We start from the raw sequence: 22,834 nt of genomic DNA on the forward strand, positions 1-22,834 counted from the left end.
GATAAAGTTCAAACTGAGAGAGATCCCTCCAGGGCTTTGGGTTGGCCTGCTCTGGAGAGTCAATGAAAACTTCCTCCCTTCACCTGCATCTCTTTCTCTCCCTCTGTCAGTGCCGTTTACCCTCATAAATTAGTCAGATCTGTGAGGAGTGAGGATCTTGCTTAGCTGATATTTGCTAGAGTCTGCCCCTCATGTAGATATATATCTGTGTTATTTTTACACAAGACACCTACAAATGCATAAAAAAAAGTCCAAATTACACAACTCGCCAAAGCATTAATTAGCCGAGTTTAGTTCTGGCTCACTGACATACTACATGTACTCATGGACGCCGCTCTTTCACGACCTAACTGCTGACTCCTCCACTTCCTTCGCCCTCATTCTCGCCCTAACCAGGAACCACGGCATACAGAACGGGAGCCTCTCTTTATTTGTTTCATTTCTTTTTACAAAACTACTCTTTCATTCTTTTTATCACCGCGTTTTTCCATACAGCGAGCGAGAGTCTGATCAACAGAGGGTAGAGTGGGTCTCTCTCCGGGGAGGCAACTAGCAGAGAAATCAGATACAGCTTTACAAGAGAGTCAGCCGCTCATGTCTTGTCAAGACCCCTCACCTACCGGCTCCTTTACAAGTCAATAACCAGGGCCCGGTGTCCTCCACTGGGCCTTGGCACACATTCACCTCCTCCTATGGAAGCGGAGATGGGGACAGCTTTTGGATCCATGTTATGCTACGATTTGAAATTGCGGAAACAATGCTCCACTTCATTGTTTAAAACGTATTTTCCGCCATCCTAGCTGTTGTTTGAGCGCTATATTTATCCCCGATATACAGTATGACATGACATTCCCATAATACATTGTGACAAATAATCGGTGACCCCGCGGAGACAAGAGAGACGGTTAAAAGCCTTGTTCAATATTAAGAACTAATGAAAGAGTGAATGAATTATGAAGGGAGAAGGGGAAAAAATATAATTAGAAGGTGGAAGTAGTGCTTAATACATTTACTCGAGACTATTTCCTTTCGTTAATGGGACTGCAGCACGCGGAGAGAGGGTTTTGACGAGGCTAGTATTGACTGTCCGCCCCGCTCCTTAAGGTAAATCCAGCAGGTCATTTCATTAAGGCCCAATTCCATGGCGCTAATTTTGATTTTAGGGGCTTGACAGCTGTCGGCAGTGGAAATTGCTATGGCAGGATCGGCGAGAGAGGAGCCTATTACCGCTGCGAAAAAATACAAATTGCAAAGCCTCGGTTCAAATTACCGCCGCGCTGACCCAACAAAAGTCGGCATGTTTTTGGATTTTGATTAGCTGCATGAAAAGAGGGAGCAAGAAAATAAAAAAACAGCAATCTTTTTGGAAACAAGCGTACAAAACCCAGAAATGCAGCTAAACAAATTAGAATGTACCTGCACTGAATCTATAGATTGTGCTGATGTTGCATTGGACTACATTACAGTAAAGGGTTTTCTTAATATTGCTTTGGATGTGGAGGAACTAAAATATTAGAAATGTCTTACAAGATTATGTAACTGCTGATGCTAGCTTTTGCAAAAACTCCTGTCTACCATATTGATTGTGGAGGGTTGGCATGTGTGGCAATTTTTTTTTGTTTGTTTTCCATTTTCAAAAAAAGACCAATTCTTCATCTTCTGGACTGACAGGAAACGGACCTGACTCGCAATGTGAGCTTTTAATCACCCCTGCCTTGCATGTTAATACACAGCATTAAAGTTCCAGAAGGAAGGAGAGAAAAAAAAAAGGCTCCTCTTCTGATGCTATTAATTAGCAGTGCTTTATGGCTCTCAGCTTTTTGAAGCTCTCCATCTCCTTTTGTTTCACCCTCTCTCTTCTTTTTCTTTTTTTTTGTGGTTCGGTCTTCGCTATTGACTTTTCAATTTTCCCCTCACATCCACCCCCTGCACTAGCTGTAGCACCGTTGCTTCTTCAGTGGTACCCAGCCCCGCCAATACCCCCAAGCCCGCTCTCTGAGACGCCGGCTGGGGAGCCCCGAGAGCTTGGGCCAGCCCCGCAGCTCCCACCAGCCCACCACTCGCTCCCCACGAGACCAAAATCAAAGAGAGAGGCCCTTAAAATATAACCATGGGTATAATGAGGGTGCTCCAAAGAACAATAAGCATATACACCAAAGGAGAAAGGAGAGTAGGAGTACAAAAGAATGGGAGAGAGAAAACTATAGGAATGTTGGGCCGAAAGTGTTCAAGAAAGAAAAAAAAAACACAACGATACTGTGCTGTGGGAGAGAGGGCAAAGGGCCACAGCCAGTGGTGATGGTAGCCGGGGCCACGCATCTATCCAACCACGTATCTGAACCCGAAACAACAAGGGGGTCTGCCACATGCCTCTGGAGCCGAAGGGAGCCAAAGGGAGCACGACTAATTTCTGCACAACAATGGGCCTGGATGAGCGCCCACACAATGGCAGGTGCTTTGAATAGCAGCAGGGCCCTTGCAGCAGGGATCTTCTCCTCTCTTACTCCGAGGGCTCGGGCTCTGGCTTGTGTAACCTTTCATTTTCAACCAGGCTTCCTTTTGACTCATAAAGGAGGAAAATGATCTCATGGGGGGCCAAAGGAGTAAGAGACAGCCAGGCCTGTAAGGCACAATTCAGACCAAGTCCGTCTGTGTTTCCCGTTACATGTTATCTGGTTCCTATTTTTTTTCTCTCTCCCTGTTTTTTTATGCTTTTTTAAGAATTCTGTTTCCGTCCCTTTGCATTTATCTCTTCCTTATTTGTTTGTCTGCCTTAATATACATTAACTCCTATCCTAACACCTATTTTCTATGTCTTATTCCATTCTTCATTGACTGCCTGTTGTTGTTGTTGTTTTCTGCTGCGGTTGCGTTTGTTGTGCTGCTGCTGCTGCTGGGCCGTCCTGTAGGCCATGATGCAGTGGAAAAGGCAGTTTTCCCCCACCTTAAGAGCATTCTTTCCGGGGTCACAAGGTCAGGCTTCACAGATGTCTCCTGCAGACACTCAGTTGTCTAAGGACTGCATCCCTGGGAAGTAAGCATTCGTACTAAACAATGCAGCTTTCCCCCCGTCTCTTCGGAAAATGTTAAATGTTTTTTTTGTTTTGTTTTGGTCCTGCTTTTTCCTACCGTCCTGTATTCATTGTTTTATTTTTGAATGAAGCAACAGAATGAGAGCGATTTTTCCGAGGTGGAGGTTTTCTTGCGTTGAGATAATGAAAGAAAGCACTGGTTATCACAAGATAGTGGTGTTTTCTTGCTTGCTTTCATTCCTTTAAACACTCCCCGTCTCCCTAAGTTTCCTCCAATTGTTCTAACGGGGCCTTAGTCATCCTTGCCTAATGGCAGAGGGAAAGATGCTTTTAAAGGTCTTTTTTCTTCTCTCACTGTGTGTTGCCAGGAGAGCAAAAATGAAAACATGTAGTAACTGTCCTGAAATCCACACCGAGAGACAGACACAAAAAACCCTTGAGTAAGCAAGAGTTGGAGCCAAACAAAGAGCGACCCTAAATGAACAGAAAGACAATATTTGAACGAGAACATCTCAGTGTAGCCTCAGTCTCAACAGAAAATCTGTAGGGGAGAGGATTCCTGAGCCAAAACAGCTTTCATTAAAGGGAAATCAGCTTCTGCTCTTTTTGGGGGGCGGAGCGTGACACTGGTGAAAGAGAGGAGATTGCACCATTTAACATGCAAGTTCTGCCTCAGAACATGGAAAAGTGTGTAATTGGAACAACATTTTTTCTTAACAAAAAAATAAAAAATAAAAATCCAGGCGCTGAGCTATCCTTGAATATCTCGCTCCTTTTCATCTCGCTTTCCCTTGTTCCTTTTTCTCTTCCTTCGTTTGATATGGTGCTCCTGCTTCCCCCTCCAAACATCTTTTCTGTATTCTGCAAATTGATATCCCTCTAAATGAATTATGGTAAATGCATAATGAAGGTTTTCTCAGCTTCAGCCCTGCAGCCAGCCAGGATGGAGCATCTCGTTTGGCATGTTTGATTCGTTTTGTTGCGCATTTAGCCCCAGTGTTCCTTCAGAGTGTTCACTGCTTGGGGCATGTAAATAAGAAATTATCCTTGCTGACTAACATGGCTAATACCTCCTCTGGGGTAATCAAAAATTATTAGACGCTTGCTTCCAATAAACATTAGGGCTCATGGCACTAACCACTGTCAAATCGCTCACCTCCGCCTGCTCCCCAATAGCCATAAAATGGGTGAACAAAAGTGATCAGGTGTGGAAAAAGCACCCTGGCTACGTGGAAACTGAGAGACTAGGGGACTGCTATTATGCCTAAAAAAGCAGCCCTTGGCTTTAAGAGTCATTAAAGCATGTAGTAGAGTGGGAATCAGACTAGAAAATGAGCTTATCTTGCATAATGCCCTCAAAAGCTTTGCATAAACGTGAAAGATGTGCGCGTGAAAATCAGCAGCAGAGAGGGAAAACTCGGATTGTAACACACTTCCTTTATCATCCTCCCACTCTCTTGGACGGTGGCAGCATGGTTAAAGCACTACCTGTAGGGTATAGCTGCTTTGCTCAATTCCAAATACGCTCCAGCGTGTAAACCCTGGTTTACACAAGAGGAAAACCACACAGCAAGTGAACATGCTACGGCTAGCCTCGGCTAAGCCACTCTCCTCCACCGCGTGCTGTCTTCTTTCGGAGGGACTTTTTCCTGTGATGTGTGGTTCGGACATTAGGGGGAGGAGAATTGGGAGGGTGGGGGTGGTGGAAGAGATTAAAGAGCCAAGGGAGGCAGAAGAAAGAAAAGAAAGTAAAAGAGCACAAGGCCCATTGGTCAAACACAAAGGGGAAGAGAAGGAAAGGACATTTGAAGTCGGGGTTAAACTCCAAATAAGCACACCTTAAACGGGCCTGTGTAAGCTGGCAGTGAGGGTTTTTGGAGTTTCCCTGCAGGTGTGCCTTTGACAGATTTGGCCTCCATAACCTCTCTCTGATCTCCAATGGGGCCCGCGGTTGGACACAGAAACCAGTGGCATCTTGCTGTCTCTGCCTCCCATTCTATGTCTATTACACACACACACTCACGTGATTACATTCTCTATAAACACACACACACGCACCAACGCACTCCCGGGCAAGGGGAAAACAAATCTGGTGAGGACTAGAGCAATTGGATTATCACCTCTTAAGGGTGACTTCTTGGCTGACCCCCTTCAGGCTAGCCCGCCGAAACAAGACAGAAAATTTCCTGGGAAAACAGCGTCTCCCTTTAAAGAACCGGAGCACTGTCAACCTGGCAAAAACGCAGCGGCGGCAGCATTAATGGACGCGGAAATGTCCTTTGGGGCATGTGCTCAAATCCCTTTTAGCCATATTACATCAGACCCCTGAGCACTCCTCATCATCACCGCATGCACCGTTGTAATCAGCAGTGGAACATGGGTGTGTAAACCCGCTGTAGAATGAACTGACACAACAGCGCAGCACTCCTGTCTTTGTTTTTGGCCAAAGCCTTTGGGTGAAAGAAAGAAAAAGTCACTCCCCTCCTTTTACTGTAGTTCAATCCTGATTACATCCCTGCGACACCGTTTCCTCTGCTCTTTGTAACTGTGCTCGACTCACTTCCAGATAAGCTGGTCTTCATCTATTACTCAGAGGAAGACAGAAGAAAGAGAAGAAAAGAAAGAAAGAAAGAAAAAACACATTTCCCCAAAGCTTTCCCTTAATGGCGCAAAACAGACATTCTCCTCAGCTGCTGTCAGAATAATCTGGGTAATTTTTTCCCTATGTTCTCCAAACATTAGTTTGCACATTAGGCTGACCCAGTTAATGTGCCTTTCCTGCTGTGTAGGACCCAGATCCTGGCCAAGCTAGGCCAGGCTGGGTTGGGCCGGGTCGCGCCAGGGGCCTGTTCGTGATTATGGACCAGAGGGACCAGGCCCCTTCTAGGGCTGAGGCAGAGAGAGAGAGAGGGGAGAGGGGGAAGGCAGAAGAGGGGGAAAGGGGGACGGGAAAGATGGAGGGGCGAGGAGTGATGGTGATGTTGTGGGGAGGCTGTGTTACTGGAAGCGGAGTCGGCTCTATTGGCAGCCCTCGTCCTTTTACAGTAGCTTTTCTTTTGCTGTTTTCAAACTGCAACACGCAGGCTCAGACGCAAGACAGAGAAACCAAAACAAAAAAAAAAAAAAAAGGGAAAAGCGAGCGGAAGGGAGGAAGGAAAGAGGGAGCTGAGGGAGCTGATCATTCTCTTTAATCACATTTTGGATGAGGGCCAGGTAGTCTGCGGTACTGAGAGCGAGACAGAGAGGGGTGAGTGAGGAGAGGAGAGCGAGGGAGACGGTAAGAGAGGGAGGCGGGTGGGAGAAAGGGAAGGAGAGATGGAGGAATAAATGGAAAGGAGAGGGAGGATGGGAAAGGGACTTATGGAGAGAGGGAGAGTGGGGATGAGCCTGAGAGCAGAGCCCCTTGAAACAGCTTGAAGTGCAGCAGCGCTTAAGCAAGTGTGCACATAGGCCCACACATACGATGTCTACGCGCGCGTGTGCGTGTACACGAGAGAGAGTGACAGCCGTTCCCGTAAATGCCCGCGAATGCTGAATCCAGCAAGAATCTGGTGTTAGAGCAGAGAAGGGGGAGATCCATTTTAAAACTATGTGCATTAACTATACTTTTCCCCATAGATTAAGCACTCCACATGAATAATTTAGCCTCTTTTATGCTAATGGGATCATGAAAGTATCCCCTCCGTACCATGTTTTCTCCCCCTCCACAGCAACTCTTCTCGGCTTTCAACAATGGCCCTGCCCCTTCCCAACAAACCATCAGACAGACGTACTGCACTGTTTCCATAACAGACACCTGACTAACATGGGGCTGACATGTAGCGACAAGGCTAAAGTTGCGCACAGTAGCTTCTTGAGAAACACAACGCAGCACTGTTTGGCCCGACTGAGCAGGTATATCTTTAGCTCGCCTTCCGCTAAGTGCAGTTCTGCTCGCGGCTAATGAGCGAGGTGTTCCACGTCACGGCGGCTCCTGTGTTTATGTGATCTCTGCTGGTTTTGCAAGTGACTACAGAGGCGGGCTGCTCCTCTTGCACTTTCTGACTGCTTCACTGTGGTTCCCTGTGTTTTCTTTCGAGAGGGGAAGTGGACATATCCTGTGTGTTTATGTGCTTTTTTGGCCCTTTTCTTGTCTCGGCCTCTGCCATCACACACTCAAACACGCCCACGCACGCATTCGCAACACATCCACGCCCTTGTTGCTTCAGCATTGTGTTGTGGTGAGGTGGGGGCACTGTGTAAAAATTATCAGCGCTCCAACAGCTGGGAGTGAGAGCCATGAAACAGCAGGGCTTGGGTCTGCTTTATTGTTTATCTGTTGTTTATGGGCCAGTGTTCAGCTTTAATTACTACACTAAATTAAACTCTAACAGGCACTTAGAGGGAAACAGCTAACACATTCACATGTGTGTCCATGCACACACGCGCGCGCATGCACTCAAATCGTATATTTTATATACACAGACACACCTCAGCGATCACTCCAGAGGTGGAGTACAGGCTGCTAAAATGCAACAAGGCTTCCATCTTGTGTCTAGCAGGGATTGTGGTGTTCTTTCTATTGCGGTTTGTTTCTTTTCCTTCTCTACATGCATTTTTGGGTCTTGTCGACTCCAAGGCATGGCTGTGAAAAAAAGCTGTTGAGTCAAAGGTCCACAGCAAGCAGGATTCAACAGGCCTTGTTTATGCTGAGACACCAGGAGTCGTGTCCCCACTAGGAATGACCCCCCTCTGGTGAGCTCAACCACAAAGACCTTGCTGAGTGGGGCCCCCAGCCAGGGCCAATAGAGCTCACCACACTCCCCACACATACACACACACAAATGTACCACAACACCATCAAGCGCGGCATGCTCCCTTGGAGCTGAACACTCAAGCTCTCCCTCTCTTCCTCCCTTTCTCTCCATCTCTGCCTCTCCCGGCCTCCCTGGGGAGTCTGTCTATCCGCAGAGCGTGGGGATTGTTCAATTGCTGAGAAAATGTACAAAATGCTTTCTCCTCTCTTCTGTTGAGCCTTTTCCATCTACAGTAGAATCTGGGAATTGTCGAGAAAGCCCCTTTGCTCAGCACTCAAGATGTCAACGTGGATTTGGTCTTCATGCATAGCTAATAATTACAAGTGTGGACTGGAGCTGAGACATGTACACACACACACACACGCACTCTTGACACACACACGGATTCAGCAAGAGGGGGAAACGTTACCTACCAAGCTGAATCAGAGTTGGGGATTTACAGTTCATGACTGAGTGCATTTGACTTTGCTGTGTTTGGTGTGGGCAAACGTGCAGAGCATTTCATCACACCGCTCCATCACACTTTCTGTGCTTAACATATTACAGACACCTGCTTGGAAATGAGCGCTATCTTAAGGCACGCACATTCATCAAGTTTAACTCCCTGCAACTGATGTCTCTGATGTTTCCAGATAAGCTTGGAGGAGCTCCAAAGAACAGTTAATCAAAATGATGTGCATGCAGAGCCAATGAAGTTATTGTGCGTTACCTTCTGAACCAGCTCGCCTTAACCGCTGATGTTGTTTATCTAGCCAGAACATAGGGAGTCACTGTGTAAGAGTCAGTAAGTGAAAGCTCAGAATTTGCCCTGAGGGTGATAATTCATTTTTTCTTTTTTTGGAGGGAATTTCTGAGAAAAGTTTTTTTTTTTTTTTTTTTAAATGCCTGTTAAGGAGAGGGATTACAGGGAGGCTGCGGATACTGTATGGAAATCTTTTTTCCTGTATGTCAGAACCTTAACTGGCAGTCTTTACTGACAGCTATGAACATGCTTCACCTTGGTTTACTGCTTGACAGTAAATTATGCCACAAGAGGGATAACACATATTTGCGCACTTGTTAAATAGTTTTTTTGGCACGCGTTCAGAACAATGCTCAGAGCTGAGATACAGGTCAGAGATTGAGGAAGCGAATTCTGTTCACAGCAAACATTGTTATAGCTATTTGACTGTATATATGATGTATTTTTTTGGGGGGGAAAAAAAAGGATCGTACTTTGTCATTGTCAGAAATGCTTCGGTACTTTTGAGATAAATGGACTGGCATTATCTATTCAACGCAGCGATGCTTCTGGATCAATTTCTGGGTTAAATGTTTTTCAAGCCACAAGCAAAACACACCTTTGAAGGCGGAAGATGTCAGAAAAAAAAAAAAAAGTTGATGTTTTTCTTGGCAGCCGAAACCAAAAAGCGCCGTGCGTCTCACGCACTCTTTCGCTCTCTCCTCCTCCTCTCTCACTCTCCTCCATCCATTCCGTCTTCCTCAACTGATCCACGTTGTCACCCCTTTTAACAGGGGCCAAGCTGTTAAAGACCCCATTACTGAAGTGAAGCGCACATTTCACATTTTCTCCGCGGACTCCAGAGTGTAGACTACAAATTTTATGTTGAAACGCATTGAGATACGAGGCGAGTTCATGCGTGGAGTGGAGCAGTGGAGTAGTGGAGAGGGAGGGGAAGGTGGAGAGGGAGGGGAAGGTGGAGAGGTTGGGGAGGGAAGGCTCTGTCAGAATGGAAGGGCCAGAGTCGGGAGTCAGCGAGCGCTTCAAGCGTTAACGTAATTGCAAGAATGTGAAAAATGAGGCGGCGGGGCTCCCGAGCGAAGCGAAAGGTCAGAGCATGCCTCACACAAAACAACTGGCTAGAGGACGGCCTCATTAGACCATTAAATCAGCTGCCCTTGGTCTCTTTCCCTCTTCTCTCCTTCTCCTTTTCCTCGCTGTGCCTACTCTTTCTCCTTCTCTACTCTTTCACCTCTGCACTTCAATGGCTCTTCCTTCGCCTTTGTTTAAATCCGCGCTTCTATTCTAAACTGCTTACTTTGTTTTTACCACCAGGCGTTCTGAGCCGGTGGGCTTTGCATTTAGCGCTCCTCGGTGTAGGTCAGGCTCTCGCCCTGATCTAGACTAGGCCCATCTTGGCCCGGCGAATGGTGCTGTACCGTAACTGTCTTTGGCCCGTATTGATCCGCTGTTACTGGATACGGTGGGGAAAGGAGTCGATAAGTGCTCTGTGGATTACAGGTCACTTGTACTTATGTGTGTAAGATAATCAATAGCTAGTGCATTTCTTTCTCTCATGCCCCCCTCCCCTTTCTGTTGCTCATCATCTCCCATGCGCCATGCAATTGCAGAGATGAGTGCTCTGTCTTTTGATGTGCTGCTTTTGGGACTAATATTATTACTACAACTCAGAAAATGCACATTTAAACTACGGCGATCTCTCAGTTTGTTTTCTTGAATTTAACGAGAAGGCACTGTATATTTCATGCTCTGCATAAAGGAGAGGCTCCATCAAGTGTCAGATTATTATTAACCGCTGCTTCCTCGCGCTTATACTGTCAGACAGACGTATCCTGTTACTTAACCAAGGATTAGTTATCGTTTCTTCCCTCCAACTAGCCTGACAGCTCGCGATGCAACTAGTCCTGACACAGCCGACCACAGAGGTCTTCTGCGGCCCTCAATCTGTGGTCGGTAATGGTTCAGAAGCTGCAAACGCCGCTTCTGTCTAAAGAGGAGAAGATGATTTAAACAGCCCCACCACAGAGCGCACGTCCCATCAATACATTTGATCGCGTATCGGCAAAACGATAGCCTCGAACAGACACAACAAAGCGGCCTCGCTCCGCGCGTGAGAGCTGCTGGAAGTGTGCAACCGAGTGTGTGTGTGTGTGTGTGTGTGTGGTTTTATTTTTTGCTTTTTTTTTTTCGTGTGTGCAGACGGTGTGATGAAATTTCGTGAAAAGCTCCGGACACAGCCAGAGGGCACACGCAGATACAGAAAGAAGAGACCCAGGGAAAAAAAAAAAACTAAAAAAAAAAACACGCACACACACGGAGGAGATCTTCGGTGCACTCGAAACGGGGCGGAAGACGAGAAAAGAAAAGGTCAGGAGCTCATTATCTGTTTTCTTAGTTGAGGCAGGAGTTGCACTTCAAGAGCAATTTTCGTCTCGTAACGTTTTAATGCTTGCTCTCATGTCAGAACTTACCTAACAGCATATGCCTCTGATGATTTACATGTCAAAAGTGATACGGAGCGTGACAAAAATAAAAGGCAGATAGCTGTGACTTAAACACACAATCTGTAATAAATTCAAATACGTTTGTTTTGAAATGCATTATTACTGTTTGGCAGGCCGTGTGCTAGATAACACAAAGCTCAGTGAGACATAATTAGGGGCTGTTGTGCGGGCAAAGTTAATATGGTTTTAATTCAAGCAAGAACTGGCAGAAATATACTATTAATCACCAGCTTTTGTTCATCTCTCCAAATAGCAACATTCTGGAAAGCCTTTTTACTGGGTCGGTGCAGTGGATAAGCGTGTTCATTTTTAGGTGTGACTGTGTTGACATGGATGTCAGTCAAGAAACGGGATAATCCAAAGTGCACAGGAAGGACTGGAACATGTGTAAAGAGAAATGTGCAATCTATTTACTATAGATCTCGCATTAGGCAGGGTTAAAGTGTTGGCAGCTCTACCCATGCATGATGATTAATATGTCCTGCATGGATCTGTGCCTGTCCTGCACAAAAAACTACGTATGTTTATGCGTTAGTGCTTGAGCGAACAAGTGCACCCCTGTATATGTGTGTGCGAGCGTGCATGCGCGTGCCTGCCCGTTTCTGCATCCGCTCACCTTGTTCGCTGCTGTTGTCGCCGCTCTGTGAAGCGTGTCCCCCGCTGGAGGGCCCCGGTGTGCCGGCTGAGTGTGTGGAGGTGGCGTCATCGTGGTCTCTCCAGGAAGCTGGGTTCTGAGGTTTGAAAAAGGAGAAAGCGAGCGTGGGATCCATCCATCCATCCGTGCATCCAACCACATTCCCCATCCAAACCACAAACCAGGAGCAGAGAGAAAGAGAGAGGGAGAGAGGGAGCAGGCAGGGGGGAAGAAGGGGAGGAGAAGAAGGTAGAGAGGGAGAAACACAGAAAGAGAGAGAGTCCATATGAGTATTCTGGAAACGTTAGAGTGACATCTGTAAGAGTCTACCGGGCCCTTGGCCTGCTTACATTCTCCTGGCAAGTCCAAGAGCCCCACTGCTTATTCCCCATCTAGCAGACAATCAAAGAAGCTACAATAATCATAGATGAGTAGAAAGAAACTGATGCACTAAAGCAGCTGGCTATAAGTCAAAACACTGTAATCAAAGTGTTTCATTAATGCATGAGAGCAAAACACAGCACTGTTAATGTGGCGTTTGATTTTGAGCGCTGCGAGTAGAGCACTTGTGAGTAATCGTCTAAACACATATGGCAGAGCCCAGTGGAGTTCATTTATACCATAACCAATTGAGACTTCCGTGTCAAGTGAGAAATATAGAGGTAAAAAGTCCAAACACACCACAGCCGCCATTAATCATTACCACTGTCAGAAATGAAAATAAGATATGACAGTGATTCTCCTGCTAATCTGCCAAAAATGTGTACACGCCCACACTGACACACACACACACGCCCACAGAGGCCTGCAGATATACACACATGCTAATGACATAATAGAGTAAGGAGTATAAACACACATGCACACACACACACACACACACACACTCTGCTTCACGTATACAAAGACACGCTGAAAAAAATGTTAAATCTTTGCCGGCTGACTTCAAAGAAATCCATAAATCCATAAACCAATTCAGAGATTTTAAGAGGACTTTCTTTCTCAACTGCCCTCCGTAGAGCTAATTTTCTTTCCTCCTCCTCTTCTTCTTCCTCTCCTTAGTGGTCATTCCCACTGCCCTGTCAGTGCACACGGGGAAACAGGATTTTCTACTGTACAGGAAAGGCTTTATCAGTGCCACATGAAGGCAGGCTAGAGGTGGAATTTCCTTTGCCATTCAGGCGACAGAAGGACAGACCGATCACGTCATTTACTACACTTGAACCCGCGAACGCACAGGCCCGACCGAATACACGCCCCAAACAAGCTCTCACGCAGGCTCGACGCGGCCCCGTAGCCTCGCACAGCCCGGGCTAGTCTTTCCCAATTTAACATGTCACCTGAGCACGATGACAAAATGTTGGCAAACGCGGGCCCAGCGTTGTCTGGGGCCTGAGAGGAGCAGCCCCTTGAGCAGAGCCCAAGCCAAACAAACACAGGCCTGCACCAAGGCTTCCCACAAACCTCAACCCACTTCTCAGTTCCCGCTATGTGTTCCCTTTTTTTTCTCCTCCAAATACACATAAACACATATACGTACATGTGAAAGCCGAGGGAAAATGTACACGCCACCGAATATTCCAAGAAATGGACCACTTTTACCATTTTGTCCAACTTGAGCAGATTTCCTGATGGACTTCTTTTCCCTCGGCTCCCAGAGAGGCGGCCTGCCTGCCTGCTTTGGTGCCCCAGTCAGAGTGAGCTGTACTGGAGGAGGACAGACAGGATAGAGCCCGGAGACTAATAGAGGTTTGCAGGGAAACAGAGGCTATAAGACAAGCCGCTGCCGAGCTCCCCTGGGCACACAGTCCTGATGTGCTGCTGCTTGTTCTGCCGCGGAGGCGAGGCTGCTGCTATGCCTGTGAGCGAGGCCCTTTTATCTGCTAAGTTTTTTGGGGAAGGCGGGCTGTTTTCTCAAACAGCTCAGAGCTGAAAACAGCAGACAGAAACACACAAGACCCTTCAGACCCTGCGCTCCACTCAAGGCCCTCTCAGCGTCAGCTGTTCACCGGATGGCAATCAGATAAAGAGCTTGGAGAATTACTCAGAAGAGGGGTAAGAAGACAGGGCGAACAATAGCCCATGCGTGGATTTTAGCCCTCCAGAGTGTGTGCTGGGGAAAAATGTCCCTGCTCTAAGAGGGATGGATGATTGTGATGTGTTCATTCTCTGAGCAACTGATCAACACATGGTACACTTCATGGGAACGAGGTCTGTTGTTGTAGTAATTTTCAGTTATTCTCGACACAGCATAGGCCTAGTTAAATCACTAATGTGAGAAAAGCCCATCAGCCCCCTGAAAACAGTCTAATTCTGTCTTTGTCATATGCAACGCGGGGGGAAGGAAAAAATAGAGGTAAAAACCCAGACTCCCAGAGTGCATAACGTATTTAAGCAGAGCTGGGCTCGGTGCTCTCGGAACGGGCTGTTGTTGTTCCAAGAGAAGAAAATGACTGGGTTCTACTTCCTCACAATGAGACACCCACTGCCGGCGAGACGCAAGACAGACCTGAAAAACTATGCTCGCCGCTCTCACACACGCTCGCTCTCTTATTCTGTCTCTCTCTCTCTCTCTCACACTTGCCAGCCATGGCCACAGCATGGTTTTAATGCAACAGCGGAATCGATAGGACTTAATTTAGCTATCATTGCAGAGTAATGTGTCATTTTTAATGGCGCTGGCACTAAATTAAATTCAAAGACACCTCAGCTAATGGTGTTAAAGGGAATGATATTTTGCTGTGATTTGCTACCCTGCGGATTTAATGGCCCTGTATGCAGGGATATAGATAAAGCTTTGTTAGTGTGGCTCTTGTAGGGCAAAAAAAGAAGACCGCAGCACTTTATATGACCTAATAATACAGTGTATATTAGGCCCAGTGCATATGCAGTGAGCGCACACTCCGGCTTTAATACCTGTAAGTCGCCCCTCATTCATAACCACGTCGGCAAAACAACAAATATCAAAACAACGGTGTTAACTTTCCACGCTCAACAAGGCGACAAAAGCAACAGCCTTTCCTGCCCATGAATAATTTAGAGGGCCTCTCTGAGCTACGGAGGGTGCATCATCAGACGCTGCACTGCGCAACACAAACACATACAACCATTTTGTCGCAACCCCCGTGGGTCTGATAAAGTTCAAACAAGTTGTAGGGGGGAAAAAAATCATGTCACCCAAACAGTCTTCTTCAACCTACACGAGAAGTCCTCGAAAAAAAAAATAAATAAAGCGAAAGACGTGGAGAAAAAAAAAATAAAAGCCTCCAGTCCATGTGACTATTCCCTAAAGCTGAGCATAATTAGGAGTCAAACATGGTTCACTCCATGCTCTTCACTAATTGTGTTAAAGAGCAGTGTTACCAGGAAGAGGAGGAGGAGGAGGAGAATGCTAGCAAGCAAATACACATACATGCGCAGGCGGGGAACTCACACGCAAACGCACACAATAGGACTAGATAGAGAATAAGATACAAAAGAAGCATGGTCTCTAGGGGCAGGCTTTTCTATTTGCTGGGGTTAGCAACTGCCGGCTGATAATACAAGTTGTAATTAATATAAAAGCAGGAGACAATATGGGAAGGAAGGCTCGTAGTGCAGCCAGGCCGCAGGAGAGCGGGAGAATGCTGCCGTCTCCTTCGCTCCTGTCCCCTGTTTCTCATTTACAAACACCTGCCTGGCACAATCTCACTTCCCTCACTGCACTCTGCCTACATCCCTAGGAATTTCAAATAAAATTGATTTAGCAGCATCATTGAATTTCCCTCAAATTCCCCCGAAACCTGCAGGGAAGGAGGGGGGTAATCTGTCGGCGCAGGAGCAAGTGTAAGTCAGGCCCGGGAACCACTCTGGTGTGTGTGCGTGTGTGTGCGTGGTACACAGCGAAGAGGAGCCACAGTGATCCTGCTCCGAACATGTACAGAATCGCTGACGCACCAGAAAACGCGCGGGGGCCGTAAATCATAAGGCGAGCTGACATTTCAAGACACATCTTGCCACATGGCATAAACAGAGAAAAACTCACTGCGCACGTTCTTTTTTTTTTTTTGTTGGGTTGACCTCGTAATTACATACAGCCACTTTAGAAAAGTGTAGGTGCACCTCTATTGAACAGCTGAGTATTTACAACACCCTCAATTATCCAGAATATAAAGAGTCCTTAATTTAGCAGCTAATAATTCACCACGCCGTGTTTTACCAGACAAGGGGGATTGACTGATCGTATTTATGCCCGAAAACTTTCTCCGAGGCAAAAAAAAATAATCTTTTTTTACGCGCGCTGTAGTAGTAGTAAAGCCACATTGTGTGTGTAAAGATGTCTCGGGAAGAATGAGATGAAATAAATAAAAATGTGATCGCTATTGTGATTCATAGCTTTGGCACGCGTCAAAGTGGCATATAAATGGCAATATGAAACTGACAGTTCATTGCGGATAATTCTTTAATTTGTACCTATAACAAATAAATCAAAAATACGGGCTTTCTAATGAATTTGTGCCTGAAACTACAGTTTACTGTATGTGCTGTGTTTCATTACAGTTTAACACACACACGTGATGTAGAAACTACTTTTCCCTGCAGTCATTTACAGCTGCTAAAGAAGGGGGGAGAATGTGAGATGCAACAAGTGAGCGTAGCCTCTCTCCAGCCACAGTAGCAATGATTAGATATGCCTGCCAACAGGGCCCTGCCTCTGAACACTAATCAAATAGGAAATGTAAAGCCAGACGTCCCACCATCGCTAAACAATTGTGTGGAACAGACAGCGCGGCCCAAGTCAACAATGCGCTGTTTTCAAGAGATCCAAACGTAGCCGGTCCCCGAGGAGAACAAAGCCAGCGGAATAAGGACACCTCCGAAAACTGAGAAATTCCACGCTCCAGCGGGCCGGCTCGACCCGAGGGGCTCGCCGTCCGCAAGGCGGAAGGGGCCCGCGCGCGCACGCCGCACGGTGACACGCAGAGACGGGACAGGACGGGACAGGACGTCCCCCCAGCACCCGTCTGCAGCGATACACAGGAAATCACTGCGGAGGATCACGATGAGCTATTGCAATTCTTGATCGAACCTGTGACGTCAGCGCGTGACTAATGGCCTGCAGCAGCCACAACCTTTACCAGAGATCTAAACAGAGGAGGCTTGTTTCTCTTTTCCCCTCCACAGCCGTGCAGAGACAAGATAAGCTACACCCTACAGGAGTTAACTCCCTGAGGAAAATTCTCCAAAACAAAGCACTGGGACCTGGAAATCCTACACAAGTTCTCTCTAACAAATCTGGAACTGTGCAGAGAGTGAGCCTCAGCAGTGTATACAATACATATGCATAAAGGAAATGGAAAAAAGCCCTGTGCCAATATGTAAGCTTGACAGAGGAAGCGGCACAATGGCACAAGAAGACACAAAGGCTAATTCATTAGAACAGATAATACTCAGACACTGTTAATTCTATTTGTCTCCCTAATTGGATGTAGCACAGAAGAGATAGAAATTTTATTCATTAATTAAAAGACAAGCGACCAAACCGCTGACAAGTCCACACACACACCAGCCATTTAGAAGACTACACAGCTCCGTGTTCCTCGCTATCACCCTCCACGTGTAATGCCATGTTTTTTTTTTTCTCCTCCTTTCTTTTCAAAATGGGATGGAGTTGATCTGAGGAGGGGGCAACGAGCCGGGGGCCTTGGGTGGGCTACACCGAGCCTAGACAGTCACCGCGAGCAAATAAGGGAAATCAACAGTGTCAGCGAGGCCTCATCCCACTCTCTCCCATACTATAATCCAATCATCTCTAAGACAATGCTGCATTCAAGTGTAAATAAAACCGCGCTTGTTATGCTCCGCTGTCAGGTACGAGGAGGGGAGAGGAGGGGAAAGTGGTAGGAAAGGAAGGAGACACACAGGCATACACAAGTAAAAACAAGCTCAACGGGGCAGCCTCCTCCTCCTCAGTGAAGAGCCTCATCATCTCCAGAAAAACCAACTTTCACCCAAATGAGATGTAGCCCGGGGCTATATATTAAAAATGCATATCAAAGCAAAGAAAAATGGACGTGAGAGATTCTAACTAAATAAATTAGCATATCTAACTATCAAGCCTCCTTCCTCTTCTGCGCGAGAGACGCGAGGACAGAAATGAATAATAAAACACAGGCAAACACAAGCGGAGACAAAAAATAAATAAATAAATAAATCACGACAAGTGGGAGAGAAATTGCTTTCCATCCTAGCGGCATCACTTTTGGAGCCAAATGCATTTTCGGTGTATTGTTTCCAATATTCAAAACACATTTTGGGCAAAGCTGGACTCCTTTCAATTAGACGCGGAAATTGCTCCTAAAGAAGTTAACTATTTATTACAAGGCCCTCAGATCATGGCTGCGGCGTGCACAGTCTCTTTCGCTTCCCTGCAAATATTATTTTCCACTCAAGGCTTCACACATGCCTTCACACGCGCTAATGTGCTTTTATATTAATTAGGAAAAAATAGCTAGTAATCCGGGTAAGTGTGTATGTTTCTGTCTGAGGTGCAGCCCGTATTTAAAACCTGTCTCGGCTCAGCTCTGAGAGCAAACAAGGAGAGAGAGGAAAAAAATAATAAAAGTGAAAATCAACCCAGCAGTTGGGTATAATAAAAAGTTCATTGGTGCCACAAAAGTGAAATAAATCCCTCAAACTTCAAATGCCTAATGAGGTGGTCATTCCAAAGGACTCCAAGATAAATGGCTTGTCACGCATCCCTCTTTGTTTATTGCTGCTCCTGATTTGCTTTATTGGCATATTTAATTTTCTAATTATCAAAATATTTCTTACAAGTGGACCCGGATGACAAAGCTGTTGTCTGTGCACTGGAGGCACCATTGGAAATTGGCTTGAGCATCAGCCATCTGCCATGGAACTAAACAGGCTAGTTTATCTAATCTCTACAATATAAACAACAGCATGCCTCATTTCTGCACTTGTGCTGAAGGACCACAGGGTTGCCGTTTTGACCGTTCCCGAGACCAGCGTCGGCATCTTCGCTCTAATTGTGTGTCAGTCCACCTTGTGCAGAGCGCTGCGTGGTCCTGTAAAGGCGACGGGGCTTTTCAAAGGGAATGCACTGCTATTAGGCCTATAGCCAGACCCAACAGATGCAGCGGAGGGACTTTGCATAACACTTAAATCTGCTTTAATTCCTAATAGGCTTGGCCTGGTGCTGCACAGATATTAACTAGTCACTTTGTTACACTAGCAGCTCGTTTTTTTTTTTGCCCTCCTCTCCACCAAAACATTAGCTTTATCACAGGCATGCAAGATGCAGCAATTCACAGATATCAACTCAATACTACACTGTCAGCTCAATCCATCCTGTGAGTGGAGGGGGGGGAAGGGTGGTGGTGGTGGTGGAGTGGGGGGGTATTCTGTGTTTATTACGCCGAAAATGCACAATTTTAACCAGAGAATCGATCTTCAAATTTAAAGCTACTGTACTTCAGGTGCATATAATTGAATTCAGCATTATGGAGCCTGCAGCCATAAAGCGGGGAGCAGAGGAGAAAGCAACTGCAGAGCAAACCACACGGCAATCAATACGAAACAATTAAACACATTAACATCAACGGCAATGGAAGGCCTCCAGACGAACCATCATATGCCTTGTGAACTTGACATTGATGGTAAGCCTTTAGCTCTGAGATCTCTTTCAATAGGCTACCACTTTCTCCACCTCTGCAGCAAAATCCACAGCTTTACGCGCAGGCCATATCCAGCTCCCACAGCCCCAAATATAAAGCCCCTTTCTTTTTAAATATTGGCCTAAAGCTATAAAGCTTAGCACTGATACCCTGCTTTAACGTTAAACCTGCGTAACAGATAATTGCCTCGCGTTTTTTTTTTTTTTTTTAATTTATTTATTTTTCTCCTTCCAGCGTGCAACTCTCCATAATGCAGGGCAGCGACTTACACACGCGCACCCACTAATGCACATACACACCAGCCCCTCAGCACACAAGCGAGCACGGACGCATTACGCACACATGACTGGCCCTAATCAAAAGACTAAAACAATAACTCAGTCTATTGTATCACATGTAGCTTTTGACCTTAGAACATCGATCGGCAGATTTCCCTTGCAGAGCAGAGCATGCTCTATTTACAGCAGGGTCACACACAAGCCCGAGCTGGAGCTAAAGTAAAAGTTGCCTTCACGAGACACATCAAACAATCGGATTATTTAAGAACAGTCCCTTTTATCACTCGCATGCGTAAAATACATTTGCACAAGTGTCCTCTGCCAGCAGCGTGCGCACGGACAAAAACAAGCACACAATATGAATATAACAAAGGTTGCTACTTACGTGATCTGCGAGGTTAGTCGACGATCCCGAGAGTTCTTCGTGATCTGATTTTGAGCTGCCATCCCGTTCGTCGATAACTAGATCTATTGGCATTTTTCCTTTCAAACAACTGATGTACCGGTGGCAAAAATTGTCGCAGAGCTCATGCACCTACAGAAGAAGAAAAAGAAAAAAAAAAAAAAAAAAAAAGAGGAAGAAAACACCTTTTTTTATTCCAGGATGGAGGAAACGCTTCAGCCAGTCCAAGAATAACTCCAATTAAGGGGCATTATCGGCGGCGAGGAAACAATAGCGAAATTGTTGCAGAGCTTATTATTCTCCTGAGACCCGAGCAACAAGTTGGACGACAAAAAAATAAACAGCACGCCGTAAGCTGGCGAAATAATGAGCATGCTGAAACTAAATCTGCGGATCAATAACAGCGTGCAACGTGGAGTAAAAAAAAAAAAAAAAAAAGGGGGGCTCTAACATATTTTATCAATAGTCACTTCAGCTGCAGCGGTGGTTGGGTAAATAAAATGGCATATTTTATGAAAATGAAAATCCTTAAACTTTCTCTAATTGCATTTCAGGTTATTTTAAAACATCTCCAAAAATAATAAAAAAAATTGAAGCATGATTAATAATATCAGTTACATTCTATACAGGTGGCGTGATTTGTTTGGCACATGCAGGAGCCTAAAACGTACAGATTAGTCAAATTTACCTTTTCTAGTTCCAAGAGATGAAACCGTAATACTTGTATGGCTTGTATCATCTGGGGGGGGAAAAAAAGGAAATAAACATAATTCACACGACAGAATTCATGGGATTCATATTTTTCTTTTATATTTCTGCAAGACCGTAAAATAAAAAAATAAAAAATCCGCCTCTCATCACAGTATGGGGCGCACAACAACCAGCGAGAGATTTCTATTTTTCCCTTTCCTTTTTAACAATAAAATAAAGTTGCATCTCACAGTCTAATAAGTAATTACACACACACTGGTCAGCTGGGTCACTCAGATGTGAAGACCGAACAATGACAGCGGCAATTGTGGTCACACAGCTTCACTTCAAAACTGATCTGACATCTGTGCGGAAGTTTAAATCATATGTTCGCATATTTACTGCGGGATGCTGTGGACACTTCAAAGAGTCGGCGGGGAGCAACCGCACCGAAGAGAAGGGAAATTATCGAGAGACAGAGAGGTGCGCTTACCAAATTGTCCAACTCTGGATTTGATGAAAATAAAGGTTTTTCTGCTCGGACCTAAAATAACACACCAAATGTCAAAGTTAGTTTGGCATGAAACGTGCGGAATGGGTGTCTATATTTATGCTGGACTGTAACCTGATAATATAAATATCATATTATGAAACAATTAGGTGGAAATTCTGCAGCGAACACACAATGATGATAGTTAATCATATCAAGAGCTCGAGTTTTTATTGCAAAAAAAATATGTAGGCTATATGTGAAGCACAGAGCTATGCGCCATGACGCAGCCACATCATCCATGATATATATATATATATATATATTTTAGCATTGCAAAATAATAAATAAATTGACCTGTTTGGCAAAGACTGCAATGTCCTCATTGAAGGAGTCTGAGGAGCAGACATCGCCGCCTGCTACGCCGGGCTCCCTCGGAGTACACGTCGCCAACTCGCACTTCTCAAAAACCAGTGCGAGCAGTGGGAATAAAGGGTGACTGCAAGAGGGGAAACACAGCCTGAGTAAAAGCAGCTCACCGGCTCCACGGTGCCCACTGCAAAAAATGTCCAATCAACCTGCAAATCTGCCGGATCCCTGGTCCTCAAATTCATATTTTTTCTTGTTCCATATAAAATATATATAACACAGTTAGGTTATATATTTTTACTTTTTCTCTCGCTGTTTAGTTGTAATGGTTTTCTCTTAAGACAAATGACAACATGTACAACTAACACAACAGATCTGGCTTCAAGATGATACTTTTTAGCAGCCGTTTTGAGCTGGAAGTACAAGCCAGCGTTCGCATCTGGAATATTTTACTCCTCGTTTGGGATATTTGAAGGTTTTAGGCTCTGTGTGATATTAATCGACTTGTTGAGACTGACATTTCTTGCAGCGTGCACAGAGAAACGACTGGGGAGAAGTCAACAAAACTCAAACAAAAAACCAAAACGGACGCACTCGACAGATGCCACGGGAATTTTAGGAATTATACAACCTGCGAATGCAATTAAAATTAAATAATTTCGCAGCAGCGGGGAGTTCCGCGTTTCTCCCTCGATGGGCCTTAACAGTGGTGAATAAAATGGGCAAACTCTAACTTCCAGCCACTGAAAATCAGGATAAAATCACAGAAATAATTTTTAGAAATAGATTATATTTTCAGAAAAAACGGGTATTTCTGTTAACTACGTAAAAGTGGCAGTAGGTGCTTCGTTTATAAAATTTTGATTTGTGTCAGTATAAAAAAATACTGAAGGCACTCTTCTCCCCACATAAAAACGTGAGTACAAGAGATGAGGTGGATTTAGTTTACACCACATGCCAGATTATACTGTATGTGTGGATTATAGCACTGTCTGTGTACGTATTAGTAAGCGATATGCGTAATCATATTTTCTGTTCTGCAGTGATTAGTTAGGAGAAGGGTTTTCTTTTATTCTTTGAGAATAATCTGGTGATATAATTTTAAAGACACACGGTGCGTTGCTACGCGCCTTGTGTGTACGTGTGTTACGGCAAAACACATTTTGAAAACATTTCTGAAGTTTGTGCCGGCAGGAAGACGAGAATGGTGATATTAAAGC

At 45.3% G+C, this 22,834-nt stretch overlaps 1 protein-coding gene across 5 annotated transcripts in view; it reads right to left on the reverse strand.

Moving 5' to 3' along the window:
* Positions 1 to 22,834, reverse strand: part of meis2a (Meis homeobox 2a) — a 78,878-nt gene that overhangs the window by 54,107 nt on the left and 1,937 nt on the right. For all 5 annotated transcript variants that reach the window (XM_084568608.1, XM_084568609.1, XM_084568607.1 and 2 more), the window contains exons 3-7: positions 21,603 to 21,744; positions 21,249 to 21,299; positions 20,754 to 20,804; positions 20,048 to 20,197; positions 11,691 to 11,805 (exon numbers count right to left, since the gene is read on the reverse strand). In XM_084568608.1, coding sequence (XP_084424734.1) covers positions 11,691 to 11,805; positions 20,048 to 20,197; positions 20,754 to 20,804; positions 21,249 to 21,299; positions 21,603 to 21,744 — 509 coding nt within the window. The remainder of the gene's footprint in view (positions 1 to 11,690; positions 11,806 to 20,047; positions 20,198 to 20,753; positions 20,805 to 21,248; positions 21,300 to 21,602; positions 21,745 to 22,834) is intronic.

This window comes from Chelon labrosus, assembly GCF_963514085.1.
Source record: "Chelon labrosus genome assembly, chromosome: 20".
In the NCBI taxonomy this organism is placed as follows: Eukaryota; Metazoa; Chordata; class Actinopteri; order Mugiliformes; family Mugilidae; genus Chelon; species Chelon labrosus.